At 46.9% G+C, this 15,067-nt stretch overlaps 1 protein-coding gene across 4 annotated transcripts in view; it reads right to left on the bottom strand.

Annotated features, from left to right (window-relative positions):
- LOC144142142 (uncharacterized) overlaps window positions 1-15,067 on the bottom strand; it is a 68,973-nt gene that overhangs the window by 5,477 nt on the left and 48,429 nt on the right. For all 4 annotated transcript variants that reach the window (XM_077673533.1, XM_077673536.1, XM_077673537.1 and 1 more), the window contains one exon: window positions 8,828-8,885. In XM_077673533.1, the coding sequence (XP_077529659.1) occupies window positions 8,828-8,885 (58 nt within the window). The remainder of the gene's footprint in view (window positions 1-8,827; window positions 8,886-15,067) is intronic.

The following is a 15,067-nucleotide window of genomic DNA, read 5'->3' as shown; positions in this document are numbered from 1 at the left end:
TTTGTCGAGCCAGATGCTACAGACTAGGTCTTTCAAGTTAGCGTTGTATTGCAAATGCATACTTTAAATTCCTTCTCGTCAAAACACCTCCTGTTCTTTGTAATGGGGTGTATTACATAGTCAAAACAAATAAAAAACATCCAGTGTTATTTGTATTGATGTTGAGGTCATTTCACGGCAAGAAAATCCCCGTCCAATAGTTATAATCGGGAACCACGTCGTGTCTACATGCGGAGGGTCTGCCATGCAGCGAACCAGCCAATATTTCTTGCTGGTTTCGAACAAGGAAAAGCTTATGCACACACCAGTAATAAAACTGAGCACTTTTACTACACAAACTTATATCATTGGGGTGTTTAAAACGAGTTTTGTTTTTTAACATACATTATTCTACGCCATCGCCCTTCCAACGTAAACACGACTAGCAAACGCTGATTATTACTGTCACCGCTCGTGGGGATTTCGTAGTTTCTTGGGTAGATGTCATAAACCTGGGGAATATAACCCACATCTCAACCAAAAAAGAAAGACCAACCTATTCTCGCTGCTAATGCGAGTTATCTTCACAAACATCTAGTTAGTGCCACGTTATCTTGCCATAACTCTATGTTGATTACTGAAGACGACAGGAGCCACTCTTTAATAAACGATAAATGAACGAATCTTCAATAACACCCTCATCCAACTCCTAGTTACCACTTGTTAGCAGCGACAGTAAAGTATAGTGAGGTAAAACGAACAGCAGTGACCCTTGGAAACGACAATGACTGGCTGAAGCATGGCAAAGGAGCATGAGCTATAGCGCAATCACCGGACCACAAAAGAAAAAGGACTGGAAGCAGGCTTATCAAAAGGAAATAATGGAAATAAATAATTTACAATGCAGAAATAGTCAATGGAAAACTAGGGCTTACATTCTATTTGAAATAACCGAGAATTATATTTTACCGTAATAAAAATAAAATAACCATACAATTTATTATCCACAGTGCCTGCTGTTTGCGAAGTCCCATATTGTTAACGGCCAATTTTTCTGCAATGAGATCGTTAGCTGGGAAGAAAATCGGTTACTTACCAATATTATAAATAAAATATTATCAGGTTCCCAAAGACGGCTCCTGATCTTGGAGAAATAAAGTTTATTGGATCGTTCTCGTGCACGTCAAGGAACTTCAAATGTCAAAATAGCAGTCCCCAGCTTGTCGTGCATAGATAAGCATCGGCAAAACAAATTCCGCGGTGTTTGCATTGCGATGGTTTTGAAATGGTATTTATTGGGAGGGTAGAAAGGGGTACGACGATGAGCTGGGCCAAACCAAGCGGTCGTTTCAGCCGATCGGAACAGGGCGAGCACTAGACAAGCGGGTGCGATAGGACGTGACCAAAACTGAACCATGATAGTGTCCTCACCCTCGTGCATGCCCACAGACGGAAGATTGTCCGTTGCACCGTCCTCGCACTGACGCATACCACCAAACAAGAGATTGTCCGTTGCATTGACTCGGTGACTATCTTCTTTACAATCACTCCCCCGCTAAAGAGCAGCCATCCTGGCTGCCTAGGGGCCCGATAAGATGAGGGGGTTGTAGTAAGGCTTCAGGCGTTGCACGTGGACTCTCTCTTTTCCACGTCGGCATTGGTGGGGTGAAGGCTGTACTGGCTCGACAAGGTAATTACCGGCGACGTACGCTCCAGGACCCCGTATGGGCCGTGATAGTTACAGAGAAATTTACTGCATTGTCCAGAAGGTGTGGATGGTACCCACAGCCACACCAGTGAACCGGGGGAGAAAGACACATCTGGGAGGTAATTTTCATGGCGATTCTTTTGCGTGAATTGATCGTCGAATGTAAATGAGCGGGCAAGTTGACGGCATTCTTCGGCATAAGAGGATACTGGAGACACAGTCGAATCCTCAGCGGCGTCAGCTCTGTACGGGATAATGGTGTCAAGGGGGCGAGTCGGTTCGCGGCCGTACAGAAGAAAAAACGGCGAGAAGCCGGTAGTAGACTGCGTCGCGGTATTGTATGCGTACGTGACAAATGGGAGGACTGAGTCCCAGTTAGTAGGGTCTGAAGAAACGTACATGGCGAGCATATCACCAAGAGTGCGATTAAATCTCTCGGTGAGACCGTTGGTCTGCGGGTGATATGCCGTGCAGGTCCGATGAACAATGCGGCATTCAGTAAGGAGAGCTTCAACAACTTCGGACAGGAAAACGCGGCCTCTATAGCTGAGTAATTCCCTAGGGGCACCATGGCGAAGGATGAAGCGATGTAAAATAAAAGAAGCCACGTCCCGTGCTGTGGCACCCGGTAATGCGGCCGTCTCAGCGTAGCGTGTGAGATGGTCAGTGGCGGCAATGACCCAACGATTACCGGCAGCGGTACAAGGCAGTGTGCCGTACAAGTCAATGCCCACACGATCAAAGGGGCGCTCTGGGCAAGGCAAGGGCTGTAATGGGCCGGCCTGATGTTGAGGCGGCGACTTGCGGCGCTGACAGTCAGGGCATGAGTGGACGAACTTGCAGACGAAGCTGTACATCCCGCGCCAGTAGTACCGTAGATGGAGGAGCTGGTACGTTTTCAGGACTCCGGCATGAGCGCATTGGGCGTCGTTATGAAAGAAAGCGCAAAAACTGGAACGCAAGTGGCGAGGTATGACTAGTAGCCACATGCGGCCTCTGCGAACGTAACTGCGGCGGTAAAGCAGGCCATCGCAGATGAAAAAGTGAGAGGCCTGTCGGCGAAGTGCTCTGGACACGGGAGCAGTAGCTTGGTTGGAAAGATATGCCAGGATGGAAGCTGTCCAGGAGTCCTTGCGCTGCTCGTTGACCATGTCCTCGAACGAGGGGGTGTTCAGGTTGCCATCCGACTCGTCGAGCGAAGCACTATCAACGGATAGAGGAGAACGTGATAGGGCGTCGGCGTCGTGATGGTTGCGGCCGGAGCGGTAGACGATGTTAACGTCAAATTCTTGGAGGCGAAGAGCCCAACGGCCGAGCCGGCCAGAAGGGTCTTTCAACGACGCCAATCAACAAAGGGCTTGATGGTCCGTAACCACATCAAAACGGCGGCCGTACAGGTACGGGCGGAATTTGTTGATGGCCCATATGATGGCCAAGCACACTTTTTCGGTCACCGAATAATTAGATTCTGGTTTCGTAAGGGTGCGGCTGGCATATGCAACAACGTATTCATCAATTCCCGGATTACGCTGCGCGAGAACAGCTCCCACTGCTGGCGTCAGTGGCGTCAGTGTTGGCGTCAGTGTGGAGTTCGGTCGGTGGCGTCAGTGTGGAGTTCGGTCGGTGCAGAGGGGTCGAAGTGTCGAAGTATAGGTGGCGTTGTAAGCAGTTTGCGCAGTCGGGCAAATGCATCGTCGCAGGCTGGCGCCCAAGCAGTGAAGTCAGTGCCACTCCCGAGAAGGTGCGTCAAGGGAGAAATAATAGAGGCAAAGTCACGAACGAAACGGCGGAAATAAGAGCAGAGCCCAATAAAACTGAACAGCTCCTTCATGGTTATCGGCTTGGGAAACTCTGCGACGTTTCCAAGTTTAGCAGGATCCGGTAGAATGCCTTCTCTGGAAACCACATGGCCAAGAATGGTAAGTTTGCGGGCAGCGAAGTGGCATTTCTTTAGATTAGGTTGAAGCCCAGCTGAAGTGAGGCATTTCAAAACTGGTTCCAGACGTTGGAGGTGCGTGTCGATGTCGGGAGAGAACACGACAACATCGTCTAAGTAACATAAACTTATTTTCCACTTCAACCCACGCACAATGCTGTCCATCATCCGCTCAAATGTAGCTGGAGCGTTGCAGAGGCCGAATGGCATGACGTTAAACTCGTATCATCCGTCATGTGTAATAAAAGTCGTTTTAAGGCGATCGGCGTCCGCCATAGGAACCTGCCAGTGGATCGATCGCAGGTCTAAGGATGTGAAAAACTCGGCGCCTTGCAAGCAGTCAAGAGCGTCGTCTATACGCGGTAAGGAATAGACGTCTTGGCGGGTAATTTTGTTGAGGCGTCGGTAATCGACGCAGAATCGAATGGAGCCGTCTTTCTATTTGACCAGGACAACCGGGTAGGTCCAGGGGCTGCTGGATGGTTGAATAATATTTTGTTGCAGCATATCGGTCACTTGTGCTTCAATGACATTGCGCTCAGTAGCTGAGACGTGGTAAGGTCGCTGACGTAAAGGAGCACGGGTCCCGGTGTCAATGTGGTGACGAAAATTCGAAGAACAGCCCAAAGAAGTTTGCTCATGGTCGAAGGAGCCAAGGAATGGGTCCAAAAGCGTGATGAGGCGATCGCGCTGCGAGGAGGAGAGGCCAGGGTCGATGGAAGGTAGGAAAGCGCTTGATGTCGATTCACAGGTTGGAGTAAGAGCGCTGACAGCAGGCGGAGGGGTATCATCAGACACGTCCACGATGAAAGTGTTGTCTATACCTTCGACGCATCCAAGGCACTGTCCGGCAGTCAACGTCAGTGGCGATACGGAAGTATTGCCGACGGAAAAGGTGGAACAACCATTCTTGAGGCAAAGAACAGCAGTAGGAAGTGTAAGATTCTTGCGTCGTGTGAATAGTTCGGAAGGCGTCAAGAGAATCGTTGAGTCGGGGACAGAAGCACAAGACACGGGAACCAGAACGGCAGACAAAGGCGGTATATTTGTATATGTAGCGGCGACAAGCTTACAAGGATGAACACGTGGCACATCGGCCAATGGCGCTGTACACAGGGTGAAACAGTTCAACTTCCGCGCGGGCACAATCGATGACGGCTTCGTTACGCGACAAAAAGTCCCAGCCCAATATGATATCAAGTGAACATGACGGCCACACTAAAAATTCGACAAAGTAAAGAACGTCTTGAATTACACTCTGGCCGTGCACGCAGCCAAAGGAGCCACGTGTTGAGCGCTGGCAGTGCGCAGACGGTGGCCACGTGCCGGAGTTGTTACTTTTCGAATTTTGCGGCAGAGCTTCGCATGCAAGACGGACACGGCAGCTCCTGTATCGACAAGGGCATACGTAACGACTCCCTCAACATTGACTTCGATCGAATTCGTAGAATAAACAGGAGAACTTCGGCAGTTCGACAATGCCGCAGTTCTTGCCTCCGGAACTGCGCTCATCAGTTTTCCTCGGGTGGTGCGCTGGGACGACCGTACATCGGCGACAAGGAACGGTGACGAGGCGAAGGTGACCGGTGGTGGCTGTTTTTGTCAGAAGCAAAAGAACTACGCGGCTGCCCGGAAGACGTGGGCGTCACATAGGGATTGCTGTCATAGGCATGACCTCGGTAGGCGTAATCGGGTGGCTGAACACGACAACGGCAGAAACGAGCAACGTGACCCGGGATGCGGCAAGCAAAACATATAGGGCGATTGTCCGCAGTGCGTCAGGGGTCAGGGTTGGCGGACGTTGTGGCTCGAAGGGGAGGACGTGCTGGGGCCGGGGTAGAGCGCACCAAAGGGGGGCCGGTGTAACGAGGTCTGGCGATGACTCCATCATAAGCAATAGGCGTTGACAAAGGGTATGGCCCAGAGAAACCTGGGTGGCGTGGTGCGCATGCAACGTCGGCATAAGAAAGGGGCCCCGTCACAGTTCTCTGCTGACAGGTCGAAGAAAGAGCCTCAGCGGCTTGTTCCCGAATAACCTGATGAAGCGTTGAAGCCCCGCCAGGCATTTGAGTACACGAAGTCGGTAGTGTACACGAGAGAAGAGAAAGTTGCCGGGCTACCTCTACGCGCACGAGGTCATTTATCCTCTCTTGTACTAAAGGGTCGTCGAAGGACAGCGCTAAAGGGGATGCGTCGGTTGCAGCTGGGCGGTGGCGAGCGTAGACGCGCTGCTTTCGCAGCTAGTCGTAGCTTTGACATAAGCTGACGACTTCACCGATGTTTTGTGGTTTTTGCTCATTCACATCTGGAAAGCGTCTTCTTCAATGCCCTTCATGATATGTCTTATCTTCTCGCTTTCGGGCATTGCGTCATTGACGCGCCTGCACAAATCGACAATATCCTCGATGTAGCTGGTGAAGGTTTCACCAGCCTGTTGTGCCCGTTCACCTAAGCGCTGCTTTGCGAGAAGTTTGCGCAGGGCTGGTCGGCCAAAGACTTCCATAAAATCGGTCTTGAATGCCTCCCACGTGCTCATCTTGGCATCGTTGTTCTTAATCCAACGTTCGCCGACTTCGCGAAAGCAGAAACCGACGTTATATCGCTTCATCGCGTCATCCCACCAATTGTACGCGCTTACCCTTTCGTAAGAGGTAAGCCAGTTTTTGGCATCCTGGTCGCCGGTGCCTTTGAAGATTGCAGGATCACGCTGTCGAATCGCCCCGGAACAAACGATCGCCGGTGGCGAAGGCGGTGGTGCGCTTCTCCTGTCATCAGGCATGGCGGGAGCAGAGAGTGCTGGTAGTGTCCGGTTTCGCAGTTCCAGGCTTGCGGATCTAGGGGTGTTTACCGCGAAGGTGCCAAGCTAGGGTCAGGATGGGGTGAACCCGCACACTCCACCAAATGAAATGGTATTTTTTGGGAGGGCAGATAGGGGTACGCCGATGAGCTGGGCCAAACCAAGCGGTCGTTTCAGCCGGTCGGAAAAGGGCGAGCACGAGACAAGCGGGTGCGATAGGACGTGACCAAAACTGAACCATGATAGTGTCCTCACCCTGGTGCATGCCCACAGACGGAAGATTCTCCATTGCACCGTCGTCGCACTGACGCATACCTCCAAACAGGAGATTGTCCATTGCATTGACTCGGTGACTATCTTCTTTGCAGTTTACATTTTCTCGAGAATAACTACATCGACAACAGTAGTGATTTTTGTTGGTCTAGAAACGACCGGGTCTGACAGTGTTCATAGTAAACATATAGCCTGCGTGGCGTAAAAAGCAAGGGAACATAATCACGGTGTTCATGCTAATCATATAGCCTGCGTGGCATAAAAAGAAAGGGAACGTAAGTACGCTCCGCTTCGAATTCGAGATAACACCGCCGGGCACCGCCAGACACTGTATGAAAAACGCATAGGTAAAAAAAACGGGGCATGCTTTGCCGCAATATTCTAGCAACAGTGCAAAAGATTTTATGATCAAAGTGATAAATAAAATGCGGCTTTGCAGGAGTGGCAAACATGTGGCGTCAACAAGTAAACGAAATACGAAACATCTGCTCATATTTTACTACGAGTTGCAAAATAATTGAGCACGCAATAAAAAATGCTCATTGCTTTTTTTTTCGGAACACAGAAACTCTACCGCGTCCTTTCCATTTTTCGCTCCGTAGACGAGTTCCTCGTCTTGTGCAACACAACCACAGATGCTCCTACAAACCATTGCCTGAACACTGAACTCAAAGTCTTCAAGGAATGCTGCCCGGACCTCTCCTTCACACACTAGCTTCCTGAAAACGCGTCAATCAGGTTCCTAGACATCATCATTCACTTCCTAGAGTACCACGCCTGTTGGAGGTACGAGCCCCGTTTGTCAAAGGCCTTTCTTCCCTACGCGTCTGGCCACTCCAAGACAGTGAAGAGAGCAGTGGCCACTACTGCCTTGCTATCGGCACTCAAGAAGTCCTGTCCGCACTAGTCGGCTACCAGTTTCGAAAGACAGGCCAGCCGCCTACAGAACGCCGGATACCCAAAAAGCTTGCTGAAACCTGTCTGTGAAGCGCTCCTGCAAAGGATAAAGGGCAAAGAAAAGAGACGGCCTCCTCAACCCACTGAAGAGGACAGAAGACGGTTGCCAGTTCTGCCATACGTGCATGGTTTTTCGCGTGCCATGAAAAAAGTGGGGAAGAAACAAGGCATCAAAGTCGTATTTTCCGCCCCCAACAAGGCCTACGGCATGTGCCGAAAGGTGAACAGGCTAGTGCTGTTGCCAGTTTGTGACGAAACCACCAGACAAGGTACACAGATTGCAGCAAAAATGTGGTCTACGAAATTCCCCTGAAGTGCCGGTCCGTCTACATCGGACGAACGTGCCGATGCCTGAACGACAGAGCCCGAGAGCATGCTGCTCCGCTCAAAGCAACCCCTTCCGGCCACCTTGCTAACCGCGTTCGACACTGCCACTGCGAAGCCTACGTGCACAAAGTCGCAGTTATCGGACGGAAGAGAAGTAGAATCGGACGTGAGATAGTTGAAGCATTGGCGATGGACGAAGCTGGAAATAGCTGCGTCAGTGTGCCGTCTGAGGCCCTGTCACGTACTGAAAAAGAGGTTCTTCGCAGCGATCTTCGCTAATAATTTCACTGACTAATTTGAACAAGCTTTTTAATATTTTTCGTATTTTTGCGTATGTATATATCATTGTTTTCTTAAGAAAAATTGCAGTTGGTTGTCAGCAGAGTGTCGTGTATCTTTTCTTCATTTTGTGTTCGTTTTATTCATGCTTGTTCCCGTCGAAGTTGTACCAACTAGCACAGACCAGAACCATTCTGTGTTATACCTCCTCATATACTTCGAGCAAAGATCCCAACCACTTCACTTTATTGAAACAATGTTTTGTCATACGCATCTCACAAAGGGGAATTAAAGAGGCAGACGTATGACACCATAGGGGCGTGGAATGTTTGCTTGTTCTATGCCAATATCTCATTCTCACCGACGTTCGGTTGTTTCTCCCAACAAACGTTCGCAATTGTCACATCTTGAAGGAGGATGTACGCCCCTGTAGATTACCTTAACCACATTGTCCCTCTCGGTCCTCGCCAACTCGGGAAGTGACAGGCGCGTCAAAGTCGCGCGTTTTCGCCTAATGTGGCTAAATATATATTTTTCCCCAATATACATTGATATTGCGAATAACACTTACCCGATGCCGAGGACAGCGACGTACACGAGCAGCAGCAAATCGCATAGCAGGGTAAGCACTGCAGAGGAAATGGCCATATGTTGGTGATGCATAGAAATGGAACTTTAGCCTAATTTCTCGTTTTTTCTCCAGTCCGCATCAAGGCTTTTTAGCATATAAGAATGAACTAGGTGAAGAGAAACATTTGAAGCAATCGCTTCTTGTGCCCATCAGTGTATATTTTAACACACTTGCCTCTAACCCCTTTTCATCGCTCAAAATGCCTTTGTTATGTATTAAAAGCCCTAAAAACGACTCTTTAGGGCGCAGCCCTTCAGCGTCCGGTATCTGGATTTGGTGGTTGTGGTGGTGTCGGCGCCGTCATCTGCGTAACAAAGCTAGCGGGCGAGGCAGCGAAAGCAGAAACAAAACGGAGAGGAGCATCTGGCGACAGTTCGAGGGAGAAGGTGGCACTAGCGGCTATGGCGCCACCTCTCTGATTGCCTCCCTCTAATACTTTCTCATACGTCAGCACGGAGAAGGTGCTCATCCGGACCTTGCGACATTGGCGCTGGAGGTTAAAAGACTATTTGAAACAACAAACTCTGCGGCGGCGACCTGCTGGGAGATGGAGGTAGAGTAGGGCGTGCCACCTTGCGTTCGCTGATGAAGGGATCACTTACTGACCTGCTGCACATATGCGCCGTTACTGAAAAGTCTTCAATTCACGCTACGCACGACTTTTGCATTAGTCAGTATAGGATACGTTTGGGCTCTGTTCGGTCGTATTTGCCTTTTTTGAGTTTTCGAGCCCATGTTCTGCTAGGAGTGCTATAACTCAAGAAGCATGGAAATCGGACCTCGCCGCACGTTCTTTTGAAGTAGAATCCGCGCGCCGTTCCGAACACGCCTGTGCCTCGTAACCATACTCAAGCTGCCGCAACCCCACCTGACATCCCGAGCAACTCGGCTTGTACAGGCGGGATAAATTTGAAGGTGATTTCTGGGATTGCAAAAAAAGAAGCAGCAGCGTCATATTACGGTTTGTGTAATGGTTTTATCATGCAAGAGACAACCTCGAGAAGGAAGCACTCCTATCTCTATCTCTAAAGCTCTGGTAACGGCCCCTGTGTAGGTTTTTTTAAAAACCTCGCTAAACGATGCTGCCAAGATAACCTTAAAAGTTATCCCGACTACGCAATGACACCGCGACCACCATTGCCGCCGGTTGGCCTTGACACCACCCCTTTGCGTGCTGGCTCCTTAATTCTTTTTTGACGTATGCAATCCATTCCTAACCAACAAAAGCCACCAAAGAACCTAATCCTGCCGATCCACGCCTTCTCTCTCAACGTCAAAGACCCCTCCAGGTAGATAACTACGTTATGATCTGACACACGACATTTTTAGGGTTGTGTCATGCACGCAGGCGCCCGCCGATCACAGGTACACCGGCGGTCTCCAAGATTCAGCACCTGTAGCACCACAAACGTGCCAGGAGTGGAGGTTACAGAACTAGCAACTTGGCGCTTTTGGAGCATGCCTGCTCGTGACTGCCGTTATCTCTCAAGCCAGTAACGTTCAAGGGCTTTTGGAATCCAGCATTAAGGGCCAGCTGATTAAGGTTGTTTAACTATTATGTCATGCACACACATGCATGATGCTTTTATCAGCAGGTTCGAGAGACATACACTTGTGCAGGACATCGTGAATAAGAATTTATCCGTAATTTTACTATCAATGGGCCTCAGCGGTGTTGTGAAGCGCTTAGGGTGTCGTTCTCTTCTGCCAAAAACAAAATATCTGCAGTCAAGGTAGCGTATTTTCTGACACCTTCGAGTATTCAAGGATCACTTAGTGATTGTTCCTCTTCTATTACAGCCCATACTTCTCCGTTACAGAATTTGGCCTAGGACAAACACTGCTGGAAAAAAACACCGGACAACAAATATACCACACCCAACTACAACAAACTGCTTGGCTGTCAAGAAAAGCGGTGTACTATTCTCTACGATGCTTCAATAAGATCACCTGGCGCATTCGTGTGCTTACTTCATATTCCTAAAAGTAACCACTCTGCATCAAAAAGCTTTGGTGCTGCTCTGACTCAGAATTCCGAGCCTATTTTTTACGTCCGCAAAGGTTCGCACCGTCAAATACGAAGGATTTGCTGCTGTCAGAGTCAATCCGAAGCTTAAATGATAAGGGGTCTCAGCTGCAAACCTCCAGATAAAGAATGAAGCCTTCCAAAGTACGAGCACGTTCCGCCAAATTGAGGGCAGCTCAATGTTTACACAAAAGTATCGAGTGGCTTGAGGTAAAACTTCCAGACTTAAAGCATTGAAAAGAAGATGGTTTTGTGTTGACTGTTAAGCCGTTCATTTGCTTGTTCTCATCCTTCATTTTACGTGAATGTGGAAAAAACGACCCTTGCAATGAGCAGTTTTCGCCATAATAACAAATATTTCCCAGAGCACAATGTTTGTCGGCTATTTCGTTGGAAGTAACACAGGTCAAGCATTTGTTCTAAACTATGCTGATGAAGTAATAAGAATTGACCCTGTATAAGCCTATACGACCATGTTAAAAAATAAAGGCTTAACTACTCCAGAACTGGCAACTTTTTAAATCTCTCCTATGCACTCCTATGCCCGCATAATACAAGGTGTCATACAAGGTTTCAGAAAATAAACATTCTATAAGATCCCCCTTTGATTTCTTGCTTGTCACGAGAAGAAGTAAAATAAAATTACCAGAAGAGTGGGACGCGCGAAATTGCTAAGAAATGGACTGGCACAGTAACGAGGGCAACAGCAGTAGTATATCAAATCAGTGAAGGATCAAAGAAACAAAACTTCATTAGGGTGTGAAAACATGAAATCAACTGGTCCCGGAAAAAGGAAAAAAACCTTACACCTGTTGTCTAAGGAAAATATGGGGCAAAGCTACCCCTCCTCCATAAGCTTCCTAAAAAGGTTGCTAAGGCTAGCTCTTTCGAAAGTTGAATTCCCGACAGACACCGCAAAACTGCGGTAAAGCTTCTGACAAAAACAATGCAGAGCCTGCATAACATGCCAAATCTTGGCCACTAGAAAAGAAGTACAGATTGTTACACGAGTGAAGAAGTACAGATTACCCCACCACCACCCTGTCTCTACCTTATTCTCGCATTTCTTGTGCCTTTTTGCACCAGTAGGTCGTGTTGTCCCAGTAACTCCGAAGTGGAAAATCTTGACAAGACACGTTGGTTCTGATGACCACGTCACATGCTAGAGATTGTTAGGTGCCACGAAAGGTGCCACAACATGCTAGGTGCCACAACTTGCCACGAAAGAGGCCGACACACTTTGTGAAATTAACGGAACTGTTGGTGACAACACAGTACTCCTGTGTTAAGCCCGATGTAATAAAACACTTGGATTAGGCAAAAAAGCAACACCGTCGGCATGCGCTATAACATTGACTTTGCACAATTATATTGCAACTCCCACTTTTCTGGTACTGTAATTTTATACAAAATGGTTCCAACTAAAAACGAAACAATGGATGAAACTGCGCAGCCTTGTCGTACTGAGAAACATATCATTGCTCTGTTTTATTTTTTGGTCGACTAAAATCTTAGTTGTTCAGTCATGGTAGGCCATCTTAACTGCTTCGATTATACCTTTTCCCAGTCCTACATAATCCAAGATTTTGAAAATAGTCGAGTGAGGCATTTTGCCAATGCCTTCTCAAAGTCAATTTGAATATTTGCTACCTTCTTAAAATCTCTCACATGCCTCCAGGATCGTCCGTGCAATATGGATGTTAGTACAATGATTCGTCCTCCTATCCCGCACGCTGGATGGGGACGCACAAATGTTTTATAACACCCTGAATACGTTGTTTGGTATCTTCATAAATATTTTGTAATCCGTGTTATAATTGTAATGGGTCAATACCAGGTGCTTTTGGACAATTGCTCTGTATCGTCATTATTATGATTTACAATTGTAGAAGTAGGGAGGTAAAAACTCAAGGATTCGTAAAGCACTTTATAAATATTAGCGCCATAGGATGAACACATAATTTAGAGAACGCAGCGCGTAACCCGCCTGTTCTTGGAGGTTTTCCGTTCTTTAATTTCTCTATGCCTCCTCTACTTTGTTCATTATTTAGCGAGTCTTGGTTTTTTCGGTAGTCTCTTTTTCAAATTCCCGCAAAAGGCAACGAAGAACGCTTCAAACTGCTCTTCTGACTGTTTCGTGGTACAAAGATCTTTGTAAAGTTCGAAAAAAAGCTGTTTAAATATCCGTTGGTTCCAGGGACTTAGATATTTCGTATTCTATTCTCTCAATTTCATTCTTAATAGCATTTTTTTTCTTACAGTGAGCACTTCGCTGGCCATTCTACGGCTCAAGGATTTTCTAACGTGCCCTTATTGCCGTCCTCTTCCACTCCTCCAATTTTACGAATTCTATTTTTTTACATTGTGAAGGTCAACAATAAACCATCTGAGAATTCTCGTGTCCTAAAACATCACCATTTAAGAGACGAACACTATCATCGCATTCCGTTCGCACAGCATTTCCTTTGGGTCCGTAGCGCTGGCGTTGTCTTTGAACTAGGTTGTGGTTTCTCGGGCGTTACTACGGTCCACTTTAGAGAGATGTGAAAGCCTGCCGACAAAACTATCTGTGCCTCGTCGTAATAGAGAACTTCTAGCGGCAAGTTGTTATATAATTGTGTGGTGCATCAGCCGTGTCTACGACTGCTAGGAGGAACAGGGTGCGTCAGCTGTGCTGTTTCTGCAGCCTTTCATCACTTGTCAAGCGGTTCGAATTTCTCGCAACATACATTCTATCGACCTAATATCATCCCAACAAGTAATTGCGAGGCGCGTGGGAAAAATAATCAAACATTTTATCGCTCAAACGAGGAGATAATTCAGGAAAGAAGAAACAAATTATATCGCCTTATGCCGACATACCCAGCGAGTAGAAAATACACAGCCTTGTTTTTGGTAACTTTTCCAAAAGCTAAAGTAAATATCTTCGCCTAATTCAGCTCCTACAAATTTATTGCTATGTGGTACAAATTTTCAATTTTCAAATGATTGCTTTGGGCTGTGTTTATTACCTAAGTTTAGCTTAACCTTGTTTATTAAGGGCTGGATTACAATTTCCTGCTAACGTTTTTAAAAGATCGTTTTACATAGTTAGTCAGGTGTATAAATATTACATGAAATTCAAAACAAATTGAGCATATCAGAGGCTGAAGCACAAAGAATGTGTTAAATGTTGGGTTATGGGAGGGTACAAAATCCCTAAATAACCGTTTTGTGCGGTTTCTCCCGCAAAAATTGTGTGATGTAATTTCAGGTGGTTGAGATAATAAGCGATTTCTGAAACAGAAAAAAAAGAATTTCGTTCTTTCCGCTCTCTATGTTGGGCATTTTCTCAAAATTTACTCTGACCGATTTGCCATTGCCAGAGCAGAATGTACTCTAAAATATTGCAGCATCGATGTCTGGCAGTTAGGCTCGGCTTTAAAAAGCCGACTTCAATTTTACCCGTTAGTAACTAGAGCAATTGCGGAATTTGGAATCTACTTATAGCTCAGTAATAAAAAAGCCTAAACGGGTTATTTTATGTGTTTTATAAGAAACAATCACCGAAAAAAATACTCTGGTTTACACACGATTCAAGAAGATATTCACGATGTCATGATATCGCATAATTTATCCTTAGGCGCAGATTCGGCTCGCAGAAGTTGTTTACGGGTAAACCATGACAATAATTTTTAGACGCTTCAAGCAATTAAATATGCGAGTAAAAATTAAATATATGGGATAAAGGAGAACCGAATAAAATATTGTTCTACAAACACAATTTTCCGCTGTCGCTCAAATAGTTGGGTGTTTTTTAAAAATGTGTGGTTTTTCGTGGGTTATTATAAAAATAATGCTCTACCTAAAACTCTAGAAGTACCGGTGCGCGTTTATTAATCGTTCTGCCGTGCAGCCAGCCACTCAGGGAAGCAGGCGGCCCAGCGAAACTGACATATCTGCTAACGAGACAAAAAACAAGAACCCCCGGTGGTGCCTAGCAATTTTTGCTTATTGTGCGAGATGCAAATATGCAAATAATGACAATGAATGGAAGCGATAAAACCCCATAGGCAAAAGAAATTCGTGAAATAAATATATAGGTGTCTATGATGTCGCAATAGGCACGTTAAACGCGTGGAAATGATACCGCGAGGGATAAGTCAAGGCGACTC

Source organism: Haemaphysalis longicornis, unplaced genomic scaffold (genome assembly GCF_048455015.1).
Source record: "Haemaphysalis longicornis isolate Haplotype H1 unplaced genomic scaffold, Haemaphysalis longicornis Haplotype H1 scaffold_6, whole genome shotgun sequence".
Taxonomy (NCBI): domain Eukaryota; kingdom Metazoa; phylum Arthropoda; class Arachnida; order Ixodida; family Ixodidae; genus Haemaphysalis; species Haemaphysalis longicornis.
Note: the sequence above shows the minus strand (reverse complement) of the source record. Positions and strands in the feature narration are given on the sequence as shown.